The 27,443-nt window shown below is 42.1% G+C and overlaps 2 protein-coding genes across 7 annotated transcripts in view; one reads left to right on the top strand and one right to left on the bottom strand.

Moving 5' to 3' along the window:
* The window catches only part of PIK3CD (phosphatidylinositol-4,5-bisphosphate 3-kinase catalytic subunit delta), a 28,990-nt gene extending 13,077 nt beyond the window's left edge, over positions 1–15,913 (top strand). For all 3 annotated transcript variants that reach the window (XM_072426986.1, XM_072426987.1, XM_072426988.1), the window contains exons 2-23: positions 933–1,102; positions 1,854–2,082; positions 2,675–2,895; positions 3,744–3,923; positions 3,996–4,139; positions 4,239–4,328; positions 4,740–4,955; positions 5,032–5,128; positions 5,566–5,696; positions 6,214–6,264; positions 7,073–7,240; positions 7,336–7,457; positions 8,046–8,189; positions 8,504–8,603; positions 8,719–8,897; positions 9,515–9,624; positions 10,370–10,448; positions 10,627–10,794; positions 12,313–12,436; positions 12,962–13,107; positions 13,331–13,463; positions 14,789–15,913. In XM_072426986.1, coding sequence (XP_072283087.1) covers positions 962–1,102; positions 1,854–2,082; positions 2,675–2,895; positions 3,744–3,923; positions 3,996–4,139; positions 4,239–4,328; positions 4,740–4,955; positions 5,032–5,128; positions 5,566–5,696; positions 6,214–6,264; positions 7,073–7,240; positions 7,336–7,457; positions 8,046–8,189; positions 8,504–8,603; positions 8,719–8,897; positions 9,515–9,624; positions 10,370–10,448; positions 10,627–10,794; positions 12,313–12,436; positions 12,962–13,107; positions 13,331–13,463; positions 14,789–14,926 — 3,111 coding nt within the window. In that variant the 5' untranslated portion in view covers positions 933–961 and the 3' untranslated portion in view covers positions 14,927–15,913. The remainder of the gene's footprint in view (positions 1–932; positions 1,103–1,853; positions 2,083–2,674; positions 2,896–3,743; positions 3,924–3,995; positions 4,140–4,238; positions 4,329–4,739; positions 4,956–5,031; positions 5,129–5,565; positions 5,697–6,213; positions 6,265–7,072; positions 7,241–7,335; positions 7,458–8,045; positions 8,190–8,503; positions 8,604–8,718; positions 8,898–9,514; positions 9,625–10,369; positions 10,449–10,626; positions 10,795–12,312; positions 12,437–12,961; positions 13,108–13,330; positions 13,464–14,788) is intronic.
* A 2,936-nt stretch (positions 15,914–18,849) lies between these two features.
* CLSTN1 (calsyntenin 1) overlaps positions 18,850–27,443 on the bottom strand; it is a 68,413-nt gene continuing 59,819 nt past the window's right edge. For all 4 annotated transcript variants that reach the window (XM_072426675.1, XM_072426677.1, XM_072426676.1 and 1 more), the window contains 7 exons: positions 26,425–26,573; positions 25,961–26,187; positions 24,953–25,123; positions 24,708–24,853; positions 24,076–24,211; positions 22,824–23,008; positions 18,850–22,677 (listed from right to left, as the gene is read on the bottom strand). In XM_072426675.1, coding sequence (XP_072282776.1) covers positions 22,480–22,677; positions 22,824–23,008; positions 24,076–24,211; positions 24,708–24,853; positions 24,953–25,123; positions 25,961–26,187; positions 26,425–26,573 — 1,212 coding nt within the window. In that variant the 3' untranslated portion in view covers positions 18,850–22,479. The remainder of the gene's footprint in view (positions 22,678–22,823; positions 23,009–24,075; positions 24,212–24,707; positions 24,854–24,952; positions 25,124–25,960; positions 26,188–26,424; positions 26,574–27,443) is intronic.

Below are 27,443 nucleotides of genomic sequence, written 5' to 3'. Positions count from 1 at the left end.
GTTAATCCATCCGAGACGTTCGCATTTCCAAGACTTGTAGTGTTACAAAGCTCTTAGTTTTCATCGGAAAATCACCTATTGATGTTTGCCCTGAACAGGTCTGACCAGTTCATTCCTCGAATACAGGCATAGCTGTAAATAAAGGCCGTATTGTGAAAAAAACACATGCTCAAGGTTTCAGAATTCTCTAGAAAGACATGGATGTGTCTGTACCAATGAATTACCATTAGTTTTGTTGTATGGAAAGGTATTAACTATATTAATCTGCTGGTTGACCATTACTAGTACAGCATCCCATACAGCTGAGCTTTGTACATTATTTTTTAATCAGTATTTATATAGCACCAACATATTACACAGCGCTGTACAAAATCCATAGTCATATTACTAGCTGTCCTTCAAAGGGGCTCACAATCTAATGTCCTTACCATAGTCATATGTCTTTGATATAGACTAAGGTCAATTTTTTGGAGGGGGGTAGCCAATCAACCTAACTTCATGTTTTTGAAATGTACCCAGAGGAAACCCACACAAACACAGGGAGAACCTGCAAACTCCATGCAGATAATGTCCTGGCTGAAATTTGAACCTAAGACCTAGCGCTGCAAAGGCCAGAGTGCTAACCACTGAGCCGCCATCCCATCTCATAGCTACACTGAGCGCTATCAGAACTTCTACAGACAGGTAGATAGGAATTTCAGCTATGCAGCTGCTGAGATTTATTGATCAATTCACTGGGTATACTCCTGTGCACCTTCTTCTTTACCAGGGCAAAGTTGGAAATTTTGCAAAGTTTTGTACTATTTTCTATCAGACTAATATATTTGTTTGAACTTCCCATCTTCAACAAGCATGTCCCATAGAGAAATATACACATTTACCCCAGTGGCAGGAACAAGTTCCATACATAAACCTGTGTTGTGTCTTTGCAGGGCTGGAGGGGCGGTAGCCAGAGGGCAGGATGCCGCCTGGAGTTTACTGTCCAGTGGACTTCTGGGCCAAGGAGGAGAATCAGACCATTCTGGTGGACTTCCTCCTCCCCACGGGCATTTACCTCAACTTCCCTGTGTCACGCAATGCCAGTCTTGGAAATATTAAGAAGGTAAGTAAGCCAATTCATTCTGCTTTAAACTGCATGATATTGAAGATAAACATTGGGCATCTCATCGTTTATTATTATTAATAATAATAAATTGGATTTATATTGCATCAACTTACTACACAGCGCTGTACATTAAATATGGGTTGCAAATGACAGACAGTAACAGAGGAGAGAACCCTGCCCAGAAGAGCTTACAATCTAAGAAGTATCACACAATAGGAGGGGATATATGGATTGGTGGGTAAGTAGTGAGGGTTTAGGAGACAGAAGAAGACAGGTAGGTGAGGTTGAAGCGTTGGGTTTTAATTGCTCTTTTAAATGAGCAGAAAATAGCAGTAAGCCAAATAGGATGAAGAAGACCATTCCAGGGAGTTGGGGCAGCTCTAGAAAAGTCTTGGAGCCATGCGTGTGATGAGGTTATGAGTGAGGAAGTCATTAGTAGGTCATTGGAGGAGTGAAGAGAGCAGCTAAGGAAGTATTTTTCTATTAGGTTGGAAAGGTAAGTGGGACAAGAATTGTGGAAGGATTTAAAGGCAAAACACAGGAGCTTGAATTTTATTCTAAGGTGAAATGGAAGCCAATGAGGAGATCTACAAAGAGATGCAGCATAAGAAAAGTGAGGGGAAGGATGACTGCAGTTAACATTTTGTTAATGTTTGTTCTCTTGCTACTGATTTTCTTTTGTAAACCGATGGCTTTTGTAACCATATTTTCCCGCATCACTATTTAAACTTGTTCCCCTTGTCAACAGTTACTATGGCAGCGGGCGCAGCAGGAACCCCTGTTTCACATACTGGGGGCTCCGTCCTCCTACGTCTTCACTTGTATCAACCAGACAGCGGAACAACAAGAGTTGGAGGACGAACAGAGACGACTCTGCGACATACAGCCTTTCCTACCGGTCTTAAGACTCGTGGCCAGGGAGGGTGACCGGGCCGAGAAACTTCTGAACTCTCAAATCAGTCTACTCATAAACAGAGGTGAGCATGGGGGTGACTTTGGCTGTGTTGGGTGTAATGAAATGCTTGAAATGAGAACTGTCTGTGTAAACGTAACAGGCAAATGCTTCCTGTTAGGCTACGGGAGGGTTGCTTATTGGTGGCAGAACAGTTTTTTCAGATACTTTCGTTCAGGAAAACGCAACTAGAACTGCTGCCCTGCCGGTTTCTGTTCCTTAATTGTATAGATTGTCCAATCGGAAGCCAACAATAGTGGACTCCTGTCACTTCATTCCTAAACATCATAGAGTCTTATGTACCTTTTAAGCATCATTGGTCTCCAAGAGGCAGCTACCTATTTGCAGCGATTGCCCATCCTTGATAGAGATTCTATTGCTTTCTTACTACTTTGTGGGCCCATTCTAGATTCACCTGTCCTCATTGAGTAGATTCTTCTTCACTCCTCAATGGTGACAGATCGTGATAACAGCCCAACCATGAGCTGCAATGGTTTTGCAGCTTGATGCAGACATATCTACAGCTATACTGCAGATACTGTCACATACTTGGATTCTCTGTTCTGTCATTGTCACAATTACAACCACAGAATTTATCTTTTTCTCTATTCTCCCAGGTCTTCATGATTTTGACTCTTTAAATGACGCAGAGGTGAATGATTTCCGTACCAAAATGCGCCAATTTTGTGAGCATGTAGCGTCTTGCCGCCAGCAGCTGACCTGGGAGAGTTGGATGGAATCAAATTTCCCTCTTCAGCTGGAGCCGTCCACCACCCTTTTCACCAAACCATTATTCAGCAAAAGCATCATGATCAACGTTAAGTTTGAGAATAGCGAGGTAAGACTTGTGTTCCTGTGCATGTTCTGGGGAAGAATATTTAGGTTTCTAAAAAAAAAAAAAAAAAAAACTTGTACAAATGATAGGATTGAGCTAGACATAAACACTACAGAAGGTTGGACTATTAAATTTATTAATGTCAAAAGGTAATATCTCTATTTTAGAACAGATGTGGATGGCCACTCTAAGAGACTCCAATATTTTCTTCAGGCTTATACACAATAGGCTTGATTTATTAAAGCTCTCCAAGGCTGGAGAGGATACACTTTCATTAGTGAAGCTGGGTGATCCAGCAAACCTGGAATAGATCTGGTCCAGGATTCAAAACATTTGCTAGCAAGTATTCTAACGAAAGTAATCTATACCAGGTTTGCTTGATCACTTCTCTTCACTGATGAAAGTGTATCCTCTACAGCCTTGGAGAGCTTTAATAAATCAGGCTCAATTTCGAACTATTTCTCCAAAATCCAAACGGTGTGTAAGCTAGGTGTTCGATAATGTCAGAGCGTACACAGGATTCGTGGTGTGAAATTGTTTGCTTCCTCAGTATCCTAACCTGGATATTGGCTATTCACACCCAAGCTCTGCACCCTCAGAAGTTACATAATCCCCCACACCAATATTCCGAAGCACTAGGTACTTGTGCTGAGATGGTTCGGGTAAGTCTAGGCAAAGTATTAGGGTCCCTACAGATTTTGCATCAACTTGTTACTGTCTTATCTTTATTGAAGTCTACCTCATGACACCACAAATATCACATACACTAGTCAAGTTGCCATTCTGATTTACTCTCCTTAAACGCTAATACCCTTATCTCTTGCCTCTAATATTCCTTTTTATGTCTGCAGGAAACCTTCACCTTACAAGTCTCTCCTCGAGACCTCCCCATCTCCGTCATTCAATTGGCACTACGTAAAAAATCCAATGTATCTGGGCAGCGCTGTCCGGTAGGCCCTGGGGAATACACCCTTCAGATCAATGGCATGTTGGAATACATCTACGGCAACTACCCCCTCTGCCAGTTCAAAGTAAGTGGGTCCATTGCTCTGTTTTTATAAATGTGTCCTTTGCCATCTGCTAAACATTCTGCCATCTTTTAGTACATCAACCAGTGTTTGAAGAATAACTGGACTGCTCACCTTACACTCGTCACCATCACCTCCACGCTACCGGACAAACAGGTTGATCCCACAATTCTTTGCCCCAAAAGCCGGCACAAACCCCCGCCGCTACCTACTAAAAAGGTAAAGATCTGTAGTTGGCAATTTGTGTTACAATACACAAACACAATTTGAACAGCCCTTTTGAATGTTCTAATAAATTCTGTTTTTTTTCTTTTTTAGCCGCATCTGTGTTCTTTGTGGAGCCTGGAGAAGCCGTTTTGTTTTCATCTATCGTTCGGATACAATGTTAATGCGGACGAAGGGTTAAAGGTAAAGGAGGAGGGTGGCTGAATGGAGGTCCCTTACAAATGGTAGTCAGAAGCGGATAGTAAACTTGTGGTTACTTTTAGGATCCCAACAAAGTCACTATATTAAATTGGCCAATGCAGTTGCAGCTTATCATTTCACATCGTCATCTTTTCATATCTGATCTTGGGTAAGGACGTCAAACCAGTTGCAGCTTTCTTGGTGAAGGGCTTAAACTGACCATGGTGTACAGTAAATGGTCTCCCCTTCTGAGAAAAGGGGAAGCTTTAAGTAGAACCTACGGTTTGCCTGGAATAGGAAATATAACAGATCTGTTGCACAACAATCTTCACAAGGAGTTTTTCTTTGGCCTTTTTGCCTTAAGTATTATAGGACTTTGTCTCACCACTGACTCCTACTCTTGGTCTTCTGCAGCTGCTAGTCTACTGTGGCCTTTATCACGGCAATGAACTTCTGTGTAAGACGGTGGCCAGTGCTGAAGTGAACGCCTCCTCTGAGCCTCAGTGGCAGCAGAAGCTAGAGTTTGAAATCAACGTGTGTGACCTTCCACGCATGACGCGGCTCAGCCTAGCTCTTTATGCTGTTGATAAGTCAAAGAAAGGCAAGTCCACCAAGAAGAAATCCAAAAAGGTGGGTGTCTGTTTTGCTTTGCCAGTCGCTACATCTGTAGTGTTCTTGTAGTAAAAGTTTTTTTTTCCTTTGCCAGGATTACCCCATTGCCTGGGTAAACACCATGCTGTTTGATTACAAGGACATGCTCAAGTGTGGCCAGTACTCACTCTGTATGTGGTCATCTTTTCCAGGTAAGTACCTTCAAGGGCTAAATACACACATGAAATACATATGTAAGAGCTGGTTTACCTGCTAAATAATTTGCATTTCTGTCCTTATAGTTCTAAGCAGTGCAGCCCTTTTTGATGAAGTTAGGTTACACTTACCTCTCCCTCCCCTAGCCTAGGACTGGACAGTGAAGGAATAAGCTGCAGACTGATGAAGCTTATCTCTTTGTTTGAGCACTTCAACAGAAATGATTGCTGTGACACCACTGTATTCCATACCAGTATAGGATAGATAGTGTTCTGTGGAGGTGTATAAATCGCAAAAGTGACTGGACAGATATACAAATCAATCAGCAATTAAATCAGTTCACTTTCTTGTTTCATATGTTTGTCAGAAGATTGGCGAGATGTGTCGTCTTGAAGAAAACCCATTTATTTTATTTTTCACTTTCCCTATCTAGATGAGAAGGCGGAATTATTGAACCCGATGGGAACTGTACAGTGTAATCCTAATACTGAGAGCGCAGCTACATTGGTGATCAATTTCATGAATATGTCTGACTATCCTGTCTACTATCCTTCTCTTGACAAGGTATGAGGATTGAGATGATCTGGTGGTCACTGTAGGGATGCTGGGATTGCAATGAGTAATTATGAGCATGGTCTATATTGCTAATCAGATATCGTCTATGTGCTGTAGCTGGAAAAATAAAATGTCCATAGATATGAGAATGGAGGTGATCTGAGGGTCACTGTAAGGATGCTGTGATCACAATGAGTAACATTTATCACCATGTCTCATATTGCTAACTGTCTAAACAAATGAGATATATCATAACTTCACTGATGTCTGGTAGTTATATAATGATGGTGATGGCATTGTGTTAGCAATATTTTATTATAAAGGGGTTACTGGTTCCATAAATTGCATTCTTTAAACTTGGGACCCTAACATGAAGCCTCTACATTACCTTACACCCCTCATCTTCCAGTTCCTTCTATCTTTCCCATCACCCTCACACTAACTCTCCCTCAAACTGTACAAGGTGTCAATGTGACTATTTCAGCTCCTATTAACTTCCCTGCACATCTGTATCTCTTCTCTCCAGATTCTCGAGCTGGGCCGCCTCGGCGAAGTGTCCAACCCCACTCAGGACGAGGTATTTGCAAATCTCAATTGTCTTAGGCCTTGTTGCATGTTCCAAGCTTATATCTCACTCTACTTTTTATGAATAGAGTGGAATCAGTATTCTAAATTGTTTTGGAGCCCCCTCGCTCACACTGGTATTTCCCTGTATTACCTGTATTAGTAAGTAGTGTGGAGTCTTTTTGGATTGTGGCGCGTAAGTAGGGAGCACAGGGCACTTGTAGCATACAAAATACTCCTGTATGCCTTTTAATTGGGATCCTGAAATTATAAATGTTGCCTTTTTTTTCTATTTAGCTCACCATTTATATTTTCTCCTGTTTCTTCATAAATGGCTCTGCTAGTATAATTTCATGCGCTATTGTTGTTTTTCAGCAGATAATAATGCACTGCAAAAGGATCAGATGGGCTAAACACATGTTGGGAAGCGGACAATTTTATTCTACATACGAAATTACCTGGTCTTTAGTTATAGAACAATGACAGGACCAAACACTGTCTGCACAGACAAAGGCGGTGTTCCACAGTAAAGTACTGGCTGTACTAACTGTTTAAAAACAGACTTTACGTCTTCATTATAGAGTCTGCACTGTGACTAGTAATGCTGTTTTCACAGATCAGACCTGTTAGAATGCATTTAATTGGAACTGTGGTGTAGAACATCAATATCCGTAATAATGATTCTCAGCCATGTGTTGGGGGTGCGTGCTGTGCTTTCTCTGCTCCATGTGATACTCCCCAGTCTGATGTATGCTGAGATCTGGGTCACTGTTAAGGGATGGCACATGGCAGGTGTTTATCCTTTTCTTGCCCCTCTACAGCGACAGCAGCTCCAGGAGATTGTGGAACGGAAAGGCCAAGCTGAGCTGTATGAACATGAGAAAGAACTGGTCTGGAAGCTGCGTCATGAGATTAGAGAGCGCCACCCAGAGGCCTTGCCCAAACTTCTCCTCACCACCAAGTGGAACAAGCATGAGGATGTAGCTCAGGTACATAGCAATGATTTTGCAGATAGACTAAACATAAGTTTCTTTACACCTGAGAAAAATCATTGACAATTATTAATGTTTCATGTTTACCGTAGATGGTGTACTTACTTCAGACGTGGCCGGAATTGCCTGTCCTCACTGCCTTGGAATTATTAGATTTCAACTATCCTGATCGATACGTGGGGTCATTCACTATGACCTGCCTGAGGAAGCTGACGTAAGTGCAACACTTACCTAGTCGGTATAGCAAGGTGGGGCAGAAGGTTGTCAATGCAGGTAGTTTGACTGTGTCAGAGCAGGTGACCCAAGAAGGGATCGCAAGACTTGTGCAATGTCTGGCAGAGCTTTTGGTGGGTGGCATTGTCTGACAGTGGGTTATTCTAGATTGAGAGCCATATTTGGCATGCAGTCACTTTGCTATGGGTGGCCTTTCTGGCAGTGGACCATTTTGGAATGGTAAGGCATTTGTGACATTGGGACACTTTAGAAAAGGGAGCTGTATCTAGCAGTTAGCCTCCCTGGAAATGTAAAGGCATTTCTGGTAGTGGCCCATTAGGATGAGAGAACTGGGAAATACTCTGAATGAAGGGAGGTGTATCCACCAATAGGCAACTCTGGTGCAGGGAGCAATGTCCAGCAGTGAGCCACTTTGGGAGGGAGGATGTATCTGGCAGCGGGCCACTTTGGATTAGCCAAGGTGTGACTTGCATTGAAATGCTTTCACAAAGTGGACTTGTTTGGCAGCTGCAACAAGCCAACCTTCTTCAGAACAAAATTGTTTTAATGTCCCTCATTCTCTTTTCAGGAATGAAGAACTGTGCCAGTATCTGCTGCAGCTAGTTCAGGTTCTTAAGTATGAATCTTATCTAGACTGTGAGCTGACAACCTTCCTGCTGGAGAGAGCGTTGATTCACCGCAAGATTGGCCACTTCCTTTTCTGGCATCTCCGGTAAATACTGCGTACCAAAATATTTAATTGGGTACAATGACTGTGGAATAAGTGCTGACTAATCTTCCAAAATCTGTACCCTTTGTTGATTTCTGTAGTTCAACCCTAAAGAACCAATAGTATTAAGTTACAAACTGGTTCATTAAAAGGTGTAAAAAGTAAAGTGGGACAGAAAATATTTCAAATGGTAATATCTATTCTTTCACATAGTGTATCATTTTCTGTACTTGTTCTGATCCTGTAGTTATTGGGCCTCTCGTGTCTATTCAGTGTGTTCTAATCTTGCATTTTTTTTTGCTTCCTGTTCCCTCTAGATCAGAGATGCACGTCCCTGCGGTGGCCCTGAGGTTCGGTCTCATCCTTGAAGCATATTGTCGGGGCAGTAACTACCATATGAAGGTTCTCATAAAGCAGGTAATGCTTCCATGCTAATAAATATATATATATATATATATTACACTAGTTTTAAGATCAGTTATCAGTACTGAGAACATGTAACACCTTTGTTTTTCTATTTTACTTAATAAAGGGTGAGGCTCTGTCCAAGCTCAAGGGTCTGAATGACTTTGTGAGGTCCAGTGTCCAGAAGACCAATAAGGCCCAGGCCAAAGAGGCAATGCACATGTGTATGAGACAGGAGACCTACCTGGAGCCCCTCTCCCACCTTTACTCCCCTTTGGACCCTAACCTAATACTCACAGATGTGTGGTAAGTATAGTAGTAACATGGGCACATCATTTCCAGAAGTATTAGAAGTAAAACACTGGATCAGATTTGTGTACCAGTGGGAAGCAGAAAGCTTTATTTCAGCAATAATTGATGTCTGTTCAGAGACCTCGGTTTCCTAGGAACTCAGCTGCTAGGAATTGTATTGCTCTTAAGATATCCTGGCTGCGATAGCTTTATAGCTGTAAATTATATATTGCAGGCAAAGTTCAGAGGGGAATTACCTAGGTTAAATGTAAGGCTGTAGATGCCAATGCAAAGGGATTCCATGCTTGAAAAACCGCTCATTAAAGTTTAGATGATCTTAAACTTCTCATTAATTCAAAAGCAATAAAATACAAGATGATAGTCCTTAATAGATAGATTTTTAACACCAGGAAATTCTTCAGATTTTTCCAGCTTAAAGATGACTGCTTAGGGCCTCTAAATAAAACTAAATCGGAGAGGAGCCAATAGCAGACATCCTGCACTTTCTTTCACTTTTACTTCTCAAGTTATAAAAGGAGTACAAATTCTCTTAGCAATTTCTTTAGAAAATGAAACCTGGACCAGGTTTATTTTTGCCTTTATAAGCTAAATAGCAGCATTTTCTTCCACAGTGTGGAGCTTTGCACTTTTATGGAATCTAAGATGAAGCCGCTGTGGATTGTATATAATAATGAACTGTTCGGAGGAAACCGTGTTGGCATCATCTTCAAGAATGGAGATGGTATGTATATTACTGCTGTAAATAAGGGTGTCTAGGTTCTCTCAGTAAGCCCTGCCATATGTGAGGGTGCCTATGTTCATCTGTGAGGACCCCCACCCTATATGAGGGGACCTGCCATATATAAAGCTACCTTGAATTAACCAGGTATGCTTGCCATATATGAGGGTGTTTAGGTTTTTTCATTCATATATAAAGGAACCTGGGTTCAATTGCAAAGGCCCAAATTATATGTGAGTTTCAAGGTTCATCAGGAAAAACTCCATCATATATGAAAGTGACTAGGTTTATCCAAAAAAGCCAAGATATATAGGTGTCTATGTTTTTCCTGGAAGGTCTGCCATATATGAGGGTGACCAGGTACATCCAGGAAGCTCTGCTGTATATGGTGTTATCTGGGAAGGCCTGCTATATAGATGAGGTTGTCTAGGTATAGCCAGGAAGCCCCATGATATATGAGCGTGTCTAGGATTATTCAGGATGACCTGAGAAGCATTATTTGGGTGTCTAAGGTTGTCCAGGAAGGCCTTCTGTCTGTTAGGGTGTCTAGGATTATCCAGGAAGGTCCATAATATATAGGTGTCTAGGGTTTCCAGGAAAGCTCGCTGTCTGTGGGGGTGTCTAGGTTCACATTGGAAGGCTTGCTGTCAATGGGGGTGTCAAAGATTATCCAGTAAAGCCCACTTTATATGAAAGTGTATGAGTTCATTATCCTAAATCTTCACACTCTGTTCTCCATTATTTTTAGATCTCCGACAGGATATGCTGACATTACAGATGATCCGTCTAATGGACGTTCTATGGAAGAAGGAGGGGCTGGACCTCAGGTAAGGATTTGTGACCTTTTTTTTAACATTTAACCCTACCCTACAACTTTGCTTCACTTCTTTGTAATCACTTTTCAAAGTGTTATGGAACATTCTTAGTAGTCAATGCAGGAACTTTACACCATGTTAAAGGGCAGACGGCATCAACTTCACGGACTGCTTCCTTTTGTCTGTACAGGGTCACACCTTACGGCTGCCTGTCGACAGGAGACAAGACCGGCCTCATCGAAGTTGTCATGCGGTCTGATACAATCGCCAACATCCAGCGCAACAAGAGCAACATGGCAGCTACTGCGGCCTTCAACAAAGATGCGCTGCTGAACTGGTTAAAGAGCAAGAATCCAGGGTGAGTGATTGTCACTGCAAACCCTTCTGTTGTTGGGAAACTGGGTGGTAGTGCATGCTGGGAAACGCTGCTATTTACTTAATGCATTTCTTTTAGCCACCCGAGCGATAACCCCGACCCTGGTTCGGGTTTAAAATAATTACAATTATCGATACCCCGAACTTTTCTCACTGTATGAAAATACAGTGAGAAACGTTCGGGGTTTATCGATCACTTACCTGGTCCCGCTGCGATCATCTAGCGTCGTGTTCCAGCGTCGTCCTCCAGCGTCGGGTGCCCTCTCCGGGAAGAAGAAGCTGGCCGGTGGAGAAGAAGAAGCCGGCCGGCTTCTCCCTCCGTAGCGTGTACGTCGGCGCGTACGATGACGTCGGCGCGTGTGCGGGAAATTCAAATTGAAACTCATTCAAACACATTTTGTATTGAATTGAATTGAATACAAACTCCTGTATCCAATCCAATACAAAATAATTCAAAATAAATACAAAGTATGTAATTGGTAAATTCAAACTCTCATTTTGTATTGGATTGGATTGGATACAGGAGTTTGTATTCAATCCAATACAAAATGAGAGTTTGAATTTTGTTCTCATTTTGTATTGGATTGGATTGGATACAGGAGTTTGTATTCAATCCAATACAAAATGAGAGTTTGAATTTTGTTCTCATTTTGTATTGGATTGAATACAAAGTCCTGTATCCAATCCAATACAAAATAATAGAAAATATATTTATGTGGTTTTGTCTATAGGTATGTGACGGACACTAGGGAGGTGTTTTAGAAAAATATATTACTATACAGTATACCGAATTATCGCATTTTCAGTATTTTTCATTTATTTATGTATTCTTGTTTAAGCTGATTTTTTGTGTCTTTTATTTAATTTTATTAAAAGTATTTTTTTTTTTTTTACATGATTGTGTTTCAAACATTTTTTATATTCATGATATCTACTAGAACCCTGTTCGGACATATTTCTGTAAGTTACAGGTCTACAATTTAAAAAAAAAAATTTCATGAAAAACGCTTTTGGAACAGAAATCTAGACAGTGTAACGCCCAGGTGGTTAATCTACATTAATGTTATAGAATACATTTGTTTGTTTTTTCATTTACTGATAACAGAAAGCAGTCATAGTTTAAAGTCAGAGTCTACAGAGTTTGCCTGGTGCATTCTGTGCAAAATACTTCCTGAGCAGTCAATTAAATTATTTCAAAGTCTAAAGGAGTGCCTTTTTTTCCGCATTGCACCAGGGGAACTGATTATGTGATTACAGTATATGCAGAACCTTCAGTTAGCACACGTTTTTAGAAATGTTCTCTGACGTGTCCTTTTGCAGTATATAGATTAGGAGCGGGTGAGGATCTGTAATAGGTGTCTTTATTGTTTACAATGAATGCAATGTAGTGCAATCTGATGGGGATTTTTTTAAATTATAAAAGAGGAATTTCATGTTCCCCATCATGTCTAGTGTTTAATTCAGTGTTTAGTAATAATTTTTCTTTCCTGTTTCTTGCCAGGGAGGCTCTGGAACAAGCCATAGAGGAGTTCACACTGTCATGTGCTGGCTACTGTGTAGCAACCTATGTCCTGGGCATTGGGGACCGCCACAGCGACAATATTATGATACGAGAAAGCGGACAGGTATGCCATTTCCCTAATTTATTCCAAAACATTTAGCTTTTCAATTGTTTAATGCATCATTGTCTTCCATGCTAGAGGTGACACTAAGAGTACCTGTCACACTCCCAGGCAGTGATCACTTTTTTGTGCAGAATTCATTATAGATCAGAAATTCTGGACTGAAAATATATTTTTTTTTTCTTAAAATGCTACCAAAGTAACATTAGGAACATGCAGGAATCTCTTCTAATTGGTCCCTGTGAAGCTCTTAGGGCCAGTCTGTACAGGGGCCTCCGTATCCAAGGATAACTAAGCCCAAGAAGAAAAATGTATTGGGTTTGGATACATTCAAGCCTGATCCCCTCATGCATATAACAGGAGAGGGGACTTAGAGCAGAGATTCATGTACAGCTAGGGCATAGAAGCCAAACAGCCTCAGGGTAGTCACTTAGCTGCTAGACATGGCTGCATGCACAGAGCAGTGTGGTCGCAGCATGAAGAATACACATTGGTGACACATTTACTATCATTCATTTTGTCTTTCAGCTCTTTCACATAGATTTTGGTCACTTCTTGGGCAATTTTAAGACCAAGTTTGGCTTTAACCGAGAGCGTGTTCCCTTTATCCTGACGTACGATTTTGTGCACGTCATTCAGCAAGGAAAGACCAGCAACAGCGAGAAGTTTGAGAGGTGAGAGGAAGCCAATTATCTCTGATCATCCTTTGTCTTCATATCTCTGATACTTCCTCTCTTGGGCTTCTTCTTTTTCTCTTATCTTTCAATAAACAAGAATATTCTGACCTGATCACATCTCTCTATTTATAGTCTTGCTGTCATTGAGTGCTGGCCATGCTGGAACTGGTCGGAGTTTTTTTTTTCTGGTCATTGATGCCCATTTTTTTTTTGCTCACAGGTTCCGAGAATACTGTGAAAAGGCCTACATGATCCTGCGATGCCACGGCGCCCTGTTTCTTAATTTGTTTGCACTGATGAAAGCAGCCGGTCTGCCTGAGCTCACCTGTTCCAAGGACATCCAGTATCTCAAGGTGACATATTTTCCATTCTGCTATGGCAGTTTCCATTTATTATTTGCCTCTGAGGGTCGATGTAGGTAACAAACTGTGCTCCTAGCTATAGATATTAGACAGTGGAGCTTAAAGAACTCCTAGGCAAGGTTTACTTGGTAAGAGGAGTAAAAAGCACAGTGCAAACCCTTCCCTACCTGCTGACGTGTTTTTTTTTTATATATATATATATATATATATATATATATTGACACGTGGAGTTACAGGCATCAAACACATTCCTACTGGCCCATCATTAGGATGGCAAAATCACTTCTACCAACTGCACTTCACTAATAACTCCTATTATCCATCAAAAACAGAACTGTAGTTAATGATCATTGGTGAAAGTGATAAACGCTCTTTAAAGTTGAATGTGTGTTAATGTGACAACCTTGTGGTGGCAGTGCAATGTAAATGAATGATGAACAATGTTGCAATATGCAAACACAGATTGAACAAGTGACCTGCATTCTATAATCCACACACTACTAGCTTTGCCTAGAGAGTTCTACGCAATGTACACACGTAAGGTGAATCTCGGCTGATATGAGCTGTCGGACAAGAATCTGATGTGTACAGAGGTTAACTGACATTGTTCATGGATCTGTCCTGGCGGCAAATGACCGCAATGGAAATGAATGGAGGAGAGTGTAGCGGGGTGATGCCTGCTCATTCTCCCTTTCCCATAGAACACGACCGTGCCGTATGCACAGCGTTTGTTAGTTCATCTATCAGCTGTTTGTAGCTGGAAACGATCGTAAAAGATCATTTCCGATGATAATCAAGAGTATGTAGGTAGCCGTACTGCAGTCTTGCTTATGTCTCCTTTTGATTGGGCTGCTTCCTTTCATTGTTTTTAGGTAACGCACAATGTGAGCTATTCTCTGCCCACCAAGTGCGGTTTCCTATTGCACACACATGACCGCACCATCTGGCGGCCATTATTAGAATTGCAATGATACATTGTTAGCTGTTGCCTAAATCTGAAACCAGGATGTGCATATTAACTGTCCCACACTTTTCTTACTGCATTTTTTATATGTGTTCAGCCAGTCTTATGATTCACACACATTTTCCCCAATACACCCTGTAGTATGGTTCAGGTCCTGTGTCACCTTCCTGCTAATTGATTAATCAAAATCCAACGGTACTTCATTTTTATGCTGCCCTTTTGGCTGAACCAGTCTCTGACCAGTTCTATAGTTCTGTGTACGGGTTTTTGCCAGGGGTTCCTCTTTACATTTGTAGCATGAGAATTATAACGCAGATCTAACAATAGAATTTATTCTCTTTGTCGCACACAGGACTCCTTAGCTTTGGGAAAGAGTGATGAAGAAGCACTGAAACATTTCCGGGTGAAGTTTAACGAGGCGCTGCGGGAAAGCTGGAAGACCAAAGTGAACTGGTTTGCACACACCGTGTCCAAAGATAACAGACAATAGGAGGGTGCGGGGCTCTTCTCTGGATTTCATACAAAGTTACAGAGCTCTGCCGGCCTCTTGTGATAAAAACATTCGGCGTGGTTGTTACTCTTGACATCTTCGGTTACTTTGGAAGAGAATCAATGGAGTCTACAAGAGCCCTGGGAACTATCGGCACTGACATGAGAATGGGCTTTGTGTTTCCAATAGAGGAACACAAATCATTTTAATGCTGTGCATTCTAGAGGCCCTTTGGCCCCAGCGCCCATTGCATCCATCAAGAGCCTGTCTTGGCATGTGTGTGTGTTGAACAACGGCGAGCCACTTTGCAGTTCCATCGGCCACATCGCATGTTGGCTGCTTCTGGTTTGTTCGGCAATGTTTGGAGATCTCCGCTGCCAATTGCTCGTGACACTGCCAGTAGTGTCAAACTATCCATCGTCTGATGACGCAAAGGACTGCGCTGCTCACATTGTCTGTTTTCAAGATGGCGCACATTGCACAGCTTGTATTTGTCTGCCTTTCAGCACTGGGACTGTTTTTAATATTTCATCTGGAACTGATATTTCAGGGTTGGGTGGGCTCTGCCACACATGGCGGCTTTTTCTCTCAGCAGTGGCTCGTATTGCCGCTCCTTCTATATGGTACTTTTATTGCTGTCCCTCTCTTGGTGGTATGGAGAACCCATGAGAGGGGGCAGAACACCATTATGGCACTGACGCTGCCCAATCAATGTACATTTTGCTGGAGAGCTGTAATTGGGCACATTGTGCCAGTGACCACACAATATAGCAGTTGCTGAGTGAAGTTGGCCTTTAAGTCAGAGTTTGTTGCACTGTCGGTCCGTCTGGAGGACTCTGGGAATTCGGATCTTGCACTGAAAAAACGTCCAAGGATCTGTTGTCATTTTCTGCTTTTTAAATAGTCCGGCCGAGATGGCTCTTAAAGAAGCGTCGTTGCAATAAACTATTCCCTGTGTAATTATGTTAATAAATGTTGTACACTGTGTATGGAGGGGCTGCTGGTTTGTGAGGGAGGTGACGGGTTGGGATGTGAATCTGTTGGTGAATATCCCGGTACAAATGAAGATTTGACAGACCACACTGCCGTTAGGTAGGTCATCATTGAGTGTTTTTAGCACAGGTTCCCCAGCAGTGAGTATTGGGAAAGGTGCAGCACTACAATGTAATCCAGGTGCTGGAGATGATAGATAATACGTGGGATTGGCAGGGCCTTGGTCCCCCAGGGAGGTGTGATGGGTCCATTTGTATGATGGTGTTGGGACTGGTCTGTAATAGTTTATTAACTCATTGTTATTGTTCTTCCATAACACCAAAGGCTTCACTTTCACTTTGTGTGCCTCAAATGCCATGGCAGACATAGATACAATTATAAGTGACATTAGAGCTGTGGGATGGGACCGGGAGCTCCACTCACTACCTGCAGAGAAATACAGGAGAGACAGACACAAGACCAGCCACCATGCACAAGGTGATAGAGCAGCGGTGACTGGTCTGTGTTACAGGACTCCCTGTACACGTTGTGTCATATTGCATTACACAAAGCACACAGAGAAGAGAATTGTAAATATTACAGATTTTTATCTATTACACAGACAGTTCTTCAGTTTCTCAGGCAGAGGTTTAACAATGAAGGTCAGTATGTGAAAGCTGTGGATCAATATTCCATCCACACTGACTTTTCCCTGGCCAAAGCAGCTGTCTGATAAAGAGCCACCATGATATAAATGAAAATCACCAGACAGCGCTCTCTACAGGCACAGGTGAGTACTATACAGGACATTTCTGTCTCTTACAATGTGATACAGATAAGCAGCCAGTTCTAGAGAGACTAGATATTCAGATCCTCATTCATACAATTTGGAGCTGCTGCCTATAGGACAGGATGGCACTGACCCTAAAAAATGAATACATGCCAAGAAAAACTGGCATTGGCTCATGGCTCTGACATCTCCTGATTATCATAAAGCAACAACAGGTTTACTTTAATCCCCAACCCCTCCCTGTAATACCTTTCCTATGCAACCCATAGTGCATGCAGGCCAGAAGGAAATCCCCAGGACTGGAGCACCATGTGACAGTGAGGAGCCAATCAGCACTGTCCTACAGGTTAGCTATAGCCATGGTTAAGCTAGGTCTTGGGCCACTTACAGTTCCACATTGCACTTTATTTATGCTAAAGTGGTGATTCATTATAACTTTTGAAAAGTAGGGATCAGCCCCGGAGGGGCACAAACTGCTCATTGCTTAAGGAACCCCCGGCAAACTCTGGAGGAATCCTGATTGAAAAACACTGCGCTATTTGTTCCGGTGACAGACCGATAATGGGAAATTAGAAAAATTACAGGTGACAGCAGGCTGTGATCATTTCCTGTGTGCCCCTTTAAATGCTCGCATAATTTATGAATGGGCGGCCAATGCACTTGGATAACAATATTGCACCAGAAACACATGGTGTGTGCACTTGGCCTATTCTGTATAATGGGGGTTGGGGTTCTGTTTACAATGCATTTTAATGTACAGCACATGGCAAAGGTGCAGTTCAGTAATGTTAGTGTTTTATTGTGTGTTGCTGCATTACACAAGTGTGAATGAGTCCCTAAGAAGGGGTTTCCTTTCACTTCCTGTTCTCACACCCCCATCCTAAATCTATTTAATAAATATTGATTCTCCCAGCAGCTGCTGCTTTGCACCAAATCCATCGTACAACTTAGCAGAGCAGATGATGAGACCTGGGCCTGGACGGAGGGTACTGGGAGCAGAAACAATGGCGGAGATTTGTGAATCTGCAGGAGCAGATTACTCCATCACACTAACAATGAGGGAGATCTTTTCTTCTTGGTTACATCAACCAATAGTTCTCCTAACCCCAAGTATTTAGGGAGTCCGGGTGCTGTGGTCTCCACTGTTTTCTAGTATCATACAAATGTATGTGGGTGACAACGGCTGACCTTTACTATGAAGTACTGATAACCATGTAGAAGATGACAGTTGTAGGGTTGTTCCATATTGACATTTAATACTGATAAGAGATAAATTATTACCATGACGCTCTGTAGTCTGATTTCCTATGTACTGACCTTAGTACATACATGAATCATGGCTGCGACATGGAAGAATACAGATTCAATGCAGGTCACAGACTAATCCTCGGGAGTGCAGGCTCCTCCTTGAACCACTAGAGGGCGATGATGAGTCTGGTTTGGGGGGGAGCGCATTGCACAGGCAGATCCGAGAGCCGGGATAGCGATGGAGCAACTGATTGCGTGTTCAGCTGTCAATCTGGGACTTTGCAGTTCCCCTACCTCTGTGCATGTATGTTTAGGACTGGCGGCATGGTGACTCAGTGGTTAGCAGTCCGGCCTTTGCAGCGCTAGGTCCCGGGTTTGAATCTCGGCCAGGACACTATCTGCATGGAGTTTGTATGTCCCCCCTGTGTTTGCGTGGGTTTCCCTTACGTACTCCAGTTTCCTCCCACATTTCCAAAAACTTGCAGTTCAATTATTTAGCTTCCCCCCAAAATTGACCTGTGATGACATATGACTATGGTAGGGACATTAGATTGTGAGGGACAGCTAGTGACATGACTATGGACTTTGTACAGCGCTGTGTAATATGTCAGCACTATATAAATACTGTGTAATAATAATAGGACAGTAGATGAGTAGGTACTGGTCTTAAAGGAATCCATTTTTGGACAACTGGCTAGAGATATACTCATGGGGGTCCAACTTTATCCTTGAGGGCCACAATCCAGACCCGAGTGACCACAGGAAGAGGGATTGGTGTAAGTGGGCTCCTTGTGCCCTACAGTCAGCCATAGGAGAATCCGCCATGAATCAAGAGATGACTTGCCTCTGTTTTTGGGGAGAGCCCCATCAAAAGAACGACAAACCAAAACGAATAAATCACACAATACGGTAATTTAGATCCAGAAATTTATTGTAGCTTATAGACTGTTCAAACTGACCTATCACCAATATACAAATCTGAAAGTTACATCCAATGCGAGCCTACATACAGCATCAGAAAGTTTAGAACGCCTTAGCAGTCGTGTTACAGGTCGCCATTTTTTTCTTTTTTTTTTTTAAAGTCTACATACAGCAGCTACGGTGAGATTAAAATGGATGTACAGATCTACACAACAAAAACACAGGACGACTTGGAGGTCGGAAGATCAAATCGCCTCCGATTATTCAAGAGCTAGCAGTTATGTGTATCACGTTATCACAGAAGTCAATAAAACGAATTTCCCCCCCTTTTCCCCTCATTTATCGTACGTAAAAATCGAAGAATTTACACTTACGGTAAACAAAACCGAAACAGCCAGCCAAGTCTGCAGCCCTCCTCTGCGCTAGATAGAGACTCGCAAGCCTGTACAATGCTGACCCCTGCTGGTTATGTGTGGTCATTGCACAACCAATCGTAGTGATTGACATCATAAAAATCATCTATTAAAAAAAAAAAAAGTTTACACAGCGGAGGCAGACATTTGTATGAGATGAAGGGATATTTCTATATGCAGGTTATGTCGCTGGTATCTACGGAACTAAAAAAAAGCTGCCTCCGCTGAGCTGACAAGTTTACCCCTCCATTGCTATCACATTTCCGACCAAAAACACCTTCCACTTACCCAACACAAGAACGTTCATCTCATTTCACCTAGAACCCTCCATTTATACCTGATCCACCTTCAACAGGCCACAGAACCAAAGACTTAAAAGTTGTTTAAAAACAAAAGACGCGTAGCAGCATTTAAATATGAGCACATCAAGATTTTATACCGAGACGACGACATTTATAGATCTGTATAATAAAACAGAGCGAAGAGCAGCCATGATTGAAAATGTATTACCAACCTATCGGGGTTTGCAATTTTTTTCAATCACTTGCTAAAATCCTATTGGTGGCTGTAACGTGTGCGCACGTTAATACTTTATTGTACCAAGAACTAAGGTCTGTTAGTGTTTCACAGCTACAAATACCCCGCGATCGGTTAGCCAATGTTATCCGCCATGTTCCCCAATCTGTAACTTTCATATCTGTATTTTTTCCAACCAGATTTAGAAACAAAGTCAGTTTGGCCAATTTGAAAGCCTCTCCCCCGCAGATTGCATACAATTCGGATATATATTGTGCAGGACTCCAGGGATGGGTCCTGGATGGCAGGTATATACATATCCCGTTTTAGGGTATGTTCCCCTGGGACAGAAGAGAAGGATCTGGGTGCGCCTGCCTATCCCACACACCAGGTTTTTTAGGATGATTAGACAGGAGCAGGATAAGGCTGAAGGTTGCACTGGGCAGCTCCATGCAGCGTTCCCCCCAGATTTTTTTTTGGGCAGTGCAACACACAATAAATGTAACGATCCCAGCTGTTTGTATCCAGTAACCCCTATAATTATGGCCAATACTTTGTTCTAACTTTGTGTGCACCGTATTCCATTGTCTTTCTAATATCCCCCTGTCCAGTGCCCTTTTATTGTGACCCAGTGTCCTATGTTTCCTAAAAAAAGTGTAATAACTTGTATTAAATATTAGTGTAATCGTTGTAGTGTAATTTCATTCTGATGACAACTGGGAGGCTACTAAGAAAGTGCCGGGTGGTGTGCCCAGCTAAAATGGGCTGGGGAGAACACTGCATTGAAGCCGTGGAACTCCCTTGCTACCTGTGAGCACCGAGTGCCCTCTTTTTGCTGCTTACGTGGCAGGGCTGTTGGTATCCTCTAAGGGGACGCAGTTTTGTTTTAATTTCCATCAGAGAAGCTGTTTGAGATAAAATTATTGGACTATAACCTGCCGTTCTATACTGTCCTGCGTAGTGCAGACCCCGCTAACGTCTCAATATATATAAAACTGTATGACTGAACTGTTCTTGTTCCCCATACCATCCTGAGAGAGAAAGAATATCCATTAGTTGAGGAGCAAAGCAGCAGATCTCCAGGAGCCATTTAAGACTTGTTTTGTGATGAATAACTCAAGTTTTGGTTCAGTGGCCTTCATAACTTAGTGTTACAGAGATGATTTGCCAGTAGGACAATAAATTCAACACCTAAAGATCCTTCCACATAAAAAAGGATTCTTCCAGAGGTAGGAAACGCATGGCTCTCCGGCTGCTGTGCACTTACAAACTCCAGGGCTGCCTTGCCAGGCATGCTGGGATCTGTGGTTCTGACAACAGCTGGAGAGTCAATGGCTGCCCACACCTGGAATACAGTGATTAACAGTTACTAAGCACTTACTACATTCTTTGTGGCACCGGGCACCTACCCAGCTGCCAATAAACCGTAAATGGTTTATACCGTTACCTCCGGGACAGCCCAGCTCAAACACTTGCCCCATTTGCCTTATACGAGGAGCACACGCAGGCATATAAAATAAAAGGCGCATAGTTGCCCTGCAGCAAACAAAAAAAGCCATTTATCCTGGATCTGAGCAGTGAAATGGGCTTGCTGTTATGGATTACTGTGTGCTGATTTACTGAACAAACCCATGCAATATTAAAAAAAATAAATCATGTAAACAATATCGCCCAGTTATTGAGCCTAAACATAAGCGAGCGACTAAGAATCTTGTATCGATGCCAATGCCTCCTGACCAGCTCCTCCTGAAAACTGCCCCAATGGGGGCCTGGAAGTACCCAAACATCAGAAAAGTGACATTGATAAAAGCAAGGGACATCAATCTGGCTGCAGTCTTGCCCCATGGAGGTCTGATGTGCTGTACATACGGGCAGCGTATTGCCCTGGAGATCGGCAGACTGACACCTTGTGGTCATTAGGACTTATTACAGCTCTGTACTTTCTAGCTAGGCAGTCATTCGTACCGAGCCAACAGAACAAAGGAGAATCGTTCGGCAGTGAGCAGACACAAGCTGCCTTGAAGTCTCCTGCAGACCTCTGCCAGCCTTGAGAAAATAAAATTAAAATCACCTCACTGAGGCTGTGCCAGGCTGTCACAAGTGCCAACCTGCATTTCATGACTCCGAACCCCTTTACACTACCAACATGGACATAATTACATTGATTTCAACATATTTACAAAAAATATTAAAAAGTTAGTTTTCTACAAGCCCCCTTTCACCGTCAGTGGAGCCACCGGCAAAGCTGCCGGTCAGTCAAGGCCAAAGGTGGAGACTGACACCTCAAACAGTTAAAAGGGGTTTTTTTTTCCTGTATCAGTGGATGTTGCCAATATTGGACCATGCAGTATTTCGGGTTGAGGAAAAAAAAAAAAACAAACAATAAAATCACCAGGCTTTAAGGAGTCCCTGTGCCCCATCAGTAAACTGGAATTTTTGCATTTTTCAGAAAACAAAAGGAATGACACTTGTAGTCCAGAAACGGCTGTGTGCCTCCAGGGAGAGGACAGGGGAAGTGCAGAATGAATTGGAACACTGAGTGATGATGACCCCAGCCACTCAGCAGGCAGAAGAGAGGAAGCATGGTTGTTCCACGAGGCAGGTGGGATGTGTCTGGAATGACTTTGTACACGGTGTTTGCCTGTGGGATAAGAGGGGGAGTGTGCTGTGGTGACTGGAGATTATGGCGGAGATCAATAGGTTAGAGTGGAGTCGTCCCACTCCAGCTGCTGCTGTCGGTTGACATTCTGCTGGTCTTCCTCTTGTTCTCCCTCCTCTTCCTCGCTGCTTTCTGATTCTGCGCTGGTAATGTCGTCATCCTCTCCATCCTCGCTCTCTTCGTCGTCATCATCCTCCTCTTCCTCCTCACTGCTGTGCTGGTCCTCATAGGTCTGCAGAAGGAAACAGAAAACATAAGAAACCCTATGAACCATAGAAGTGATGAAGGTTTTTGCAAAGTCTGGAAACTTTAAAGCAACCACGTCACTTCAGAAATTAAACTAAAGACCTCCATAGCTTGCTTTGGTTTGTCACTTACCTCCATAGGATTGACAGTGATGGTGAGAGCGGAGTCATCCCAGTCCATTTCGTTTTCTTTGCCGCTCTCTTGGTCCCTCATGGTGCGTTGGTGAGCAGCACGGATACGAAACACTCCGAGGATGATCATGAAGACCAGGAAGCTCACACAGACCACAATGACGATGGTGGCTGCACTGGGAACAACTGTGGAAGAGAAAGCAGGGTGAGAAAAGTACATTGATTGTCACTGGATACTTCTCCCTACATGGACCATCTTATCCCAATACAGATAGCAGCCTATAGCATTGTGGGTTTACCAACTAAGAGTAATAAACCCTTTTAAAAAAGGGAAAAACAATTCTATAGCAGCTGCCTCGTATTGGGCAGCCTGGGTATTGCTGTACAAATTCCCTTCAGAAAATGGATTTTTTTAAACATATTGTAAAATTCTATTCTTTGGGTTTATTGAGAGGACGTTTTGCCCTTTTGACTATAATGTCAACTACTGGAGAGTTGAATAGTTTTTTTTAAAAAACCATACCAAGATCAAAAACAAGGGTTGAAAAAGGGTTCAACGGTGAAAAAACTGAAGGGTGAGCAATAGCAAACAGACCTTGGAAAAACATAAAAAACTAGGGACTGCCTGAAGCAGAGAGGACTGAAAACATCTTCTTCAAGGGTTTTGGTTTGGGTGAAGTGGAAGAGAAAAGTTTCTTTGACGACGACATGGCAGTGTGTTTCTTAGGGTTCATCTTTTTTTGAAAAAAAGATGCATCTTCTATCCCCAGGCTATTGTTACTATATCCAGATGTAAGATTGTTTAGCTGCAACTGGAAAGACCAGCTCTTGCACCAATTTAAGATCCTAATGTCCTAAAAAGGGACACTAGCCAAAAAATATTCTTTCTGGTAAAAGAAAGAGTTATCCAGGGCTGGCCAATAGTGTTTTCTTTGCTATTGTCCATTTCTGCTAAGGGTGAATGTCTGTGCCTCAAATGGGAAAAAAGAAGACTGCCCAGACTCACAAACTTTACATCTACACAAAAAAGCATGACATGATAGGGGCTTTTCTTATCGTATATGTACATTTCCCATTTTATACTGACTGATACCAGTAAGAATTTTTTTTTGAGGTGCAAAACAAACCAATACAGCTTGAAAACAGAAACCAGCTAAAATCCATGTGTTTTTCTTAAAACCATGAAATAATAAGCTATTATTGATAGATAATCATCCTAGATTTCATCCTGATTTACCATGCAGTAGTAGTACCTGATGTTGGATGTGGATTGACCAGATTGTGCCCGGAGAGATCCTCAAAGGAGTGATGCACATTGTGGACAAACTGGGGCTGAAAAGCTATGTGATTGGGAGCCTCAGCAGGACTGGCTGTGTGGATCACATTTACCTGAATAAAAAGCAAAAATTCAGTGTTAGCAAATATACAAAATTCCATATCAGCTGCTTTATTCACAGTGAGTGATCTGATGTCAAAATGTGTTCAGACCACATTAACAGAATTTTTGAAGTTCTTGAATTCTTTTGCAAGAATGCTGTGCTTGTATAGGAAATGCCAATAGCACGTACCAAGGAAGGTGTGTTTAGTACCAGCCATGGTGTGAACTGGATACTTTCCCTACTACTGTGTATGTGAATGCTCACTGGAAGCTACCAAAGTAGAGTTGAGCTTGTTTCATCTCTTCTCAACAGGCTTATATCTATCACTTTGATGGCATTCTTTCAATTTCTAACTTTCCACCTCATAAGGAATGTGTACAACCCTTCCACTGTGTGCGTATATACTATGGTATCTGTTAGGTTCAGGTGTCCACAAATACATACCAATATAGCATAAATGGAAAACAGACAGCCCTAATCCATTAAGCTTTTCCTCTCACACTCACCTCCACCTTGAACTCATTGCTGCTGTAGCGTCCATTTAGCTCAGAACAGACCAGTTTGAATTTACGATCGAACAAAGTGGCGGTATTCCAGTTTCTGTAGCGGATGAGATGCAAGACCTCCTCATAGTTGGCCATTGTATCAACACCTGCAAGACATCAAATTGTTTAATTTCTGCTCTATTCTATATGTGGAATTCCACGGAGATCTGTTTAAAGAAATGAGTAAAAAATAAATGGCTAAATACCCGTGATGACGATCCCTTGGTTGGAGCTGGTCATCTCGAGCCCCTTCTGCTGCAGGTGAGTGAGATCCAGCTGGAGACTCTCCTGATCAGGGTTCAGATCTTCACCCACTACAGTAACCTCACAGGTGTCCAGGTTATGCATGATCTCTTCTGAGACCAAAGATTCTTGGACTAAGAAAGAAGAAACAAAGGTAAATTGTGTCCAAAGAAATACAAATCTTTTTTTTTAATCACATAGACTTTTCCTGGAACAGTCAGTGGCCTTGTACTATTAACAAACCTGGGAGATTGTAAGTTTATTGTAAAATCTGTATTTAATAATACAATCTAGATGGTACGCTGATATCAGTTCAGGACCCAGAACAGCATCAATTCTACCCTTTTACTGACCTAGCAAAAATATTCTTTTGAAAGAAAATATTCTTTGGTTTGGATAGAAAATGTAACACACCGACAATGGTCGTTGAACCAAGAAAGAAGAGGGACTTGTTTTCACAGAGGTGCATTTTCCGATGACCCTTGTACAAAAACTTTTACTGACAGCTGGCAATGCTACTTTATACCTTCAATTTAGTCTTTAATAATGACTTTTTTCCAGTGTAAGAAGTGCATCGTTTTTGTAGTTTTTGATGGAAGGCACCCAGCACTGTGATTTGTAGCTGCCCCACTTTTTTACCCCTACATGAAAGGAACCACTTAAATTTAATTTTCTGTCTCAACTTTAGTTGCAGACTAGGGTTAAGGATAGGGAAAGTTTTAGGGGTAAGGGTAGGGGCTCGCTTTAAGCAATATTCTGTACATTGTCGCTTCATTCAGTCCCTACACTAACAGCATGCAGGTATGTGCTAAAACTATTCAGCAGATAAGACCTACCATTCTAAAAAGAATCTATCCAGGTACAAAACACAAAGGTGTTTTAGCATAATAAATGCAACTGCATATGCAAATGTTAATAAGGATTTTTATTATTTCTCTCATTTTGGTGTCCAGGCACAAACAATAACTCACCGGTAGGATCCTCATCCCCCTCGCCCTCAGCCTCCACTTCCCGGGTAATGGTGCTGATGATGTGCAGCTCTGGGAACAGGGATACACCTTCTGTGCTCTCAAACTCTGAGGCTGCGCGGGCAAAGTGATCAATGCCGCTCAGACTGATCTTAGGCTCCTCAGGCTGAAGCACCATGACGTAACCATCCACATCTGGCACACTGATACAGGTCTCCTCGTTGAAGCACCTTAAGCGGAAAGCAATACAGTCAATCAGGGTGGGGGTACAAAAAAAAAAAAAAAAAACAACAACACTGTTCCTACAAAAAGAATACATTTTGGATTAAAAATAATAAAATAGCAGGTATATATATTGCCTGATTTTTTTCCTACAATGCCTATATATAAATAAATGCTTAACTCAACATCCAGCACAATTTTGTGTCTCTATTCTAAAGTAAAAAAAAGGGGAGGTTTGTACATACTTTACAGTGGTAGTAATCTTCAGACGTCTGATGCCGGGTGTGGGGAACTGGCGGGAGTTCAGATAGGAGATGTGCTGCATGGCCTGGTCAAAGCGGTCAATATCATCACCTTCCAGGGTCAACGTAGATTGGCTGGGACTTAAAGTGATCTGTGGAGTCAAAATCGATGGAAGTTGAATTACATACAAAAAGGTTAAAGCTGAAGTTTACTCTTGTTTATGTCTTGCTTTCACTGGTTTATCATTTTCCCCCCTGGTCAACAGGTCACCTTTACATTTTCATTACATTATTGATTTAGACCCCAGAACATGATCACTGAGTGTCGGTGATTCTTCTTTTCAATGGAATAGATTATGTCTTGCTTTAACTCCTAATGAACAAACTGAGAAGCTTACTGTATGAAGTGAAATCACAATAAAACGACTCTGATCTGCTCTAAAATTCCTTACTAGCAAGACTAAATTGAATAGCATGACCTGCCTTTGCATTTTAAATGAACCTATTATTTGCCCTTAGAAGGTAAAAAACTGGTTTACTTTAGTTGCCCAACCCATGTCCTCTGTCCTTCACTGCTTTGTAGCTGCCATTGCAGTGGAAGCCATACTGTGTTGGCACCAAATAAAATATTTGCACTTACTGTAAAACCATTTTCTGGAAGTCTATTGAGGAACATAGGGAATCTTTCAAACCCAACAAAACCTAAATATGGCACATTCTTATAGCTATTATGCAGATTACTGTTAATTGTGAGTGTTACCATTGGAAATAAACTTAGGATAAAAAAGTGACTGAGTTTGGTTGTCGGTGTCTTTCCATATGTACAGGATCTCTTGTGCCTTTTAGTTCCCAGTTAGCTACAAAATCATAATAATGGTCTGTCTCATTTGCTGGGGGTTTGCTTGCATCTCAAACAACTTGCCTATAGACCATACACATTAAACTGTCAGATGAGGATGTATGAACACTAGAAAACTAGCTGGCAGCATTGCAAACCTGGAAAAAAGCTACTTTATGCCAAA

The sequence above is a fragment of the Pyxicephalus adspersus genome, chromosome 11 (assembly GCF_032062135.1).
Source record: "Pyxicephalus adspersus chromosome 11, UCB_Pads_2.0, whole genome shotgun sequence".
In the NCBI taxonomy this organism is placed as follows: Eukaryota; Metazoa; Chordata; class Amphibia; order Anura; family Pyxicephalidae; genus Pyxicephalus; species Pyxicephalus adspersus.
The sequence above is the reverse complement of the archived record's forward strand: the minus strand, read 5'-3'. Positions and strand labels throughout refer to the sequence as shown.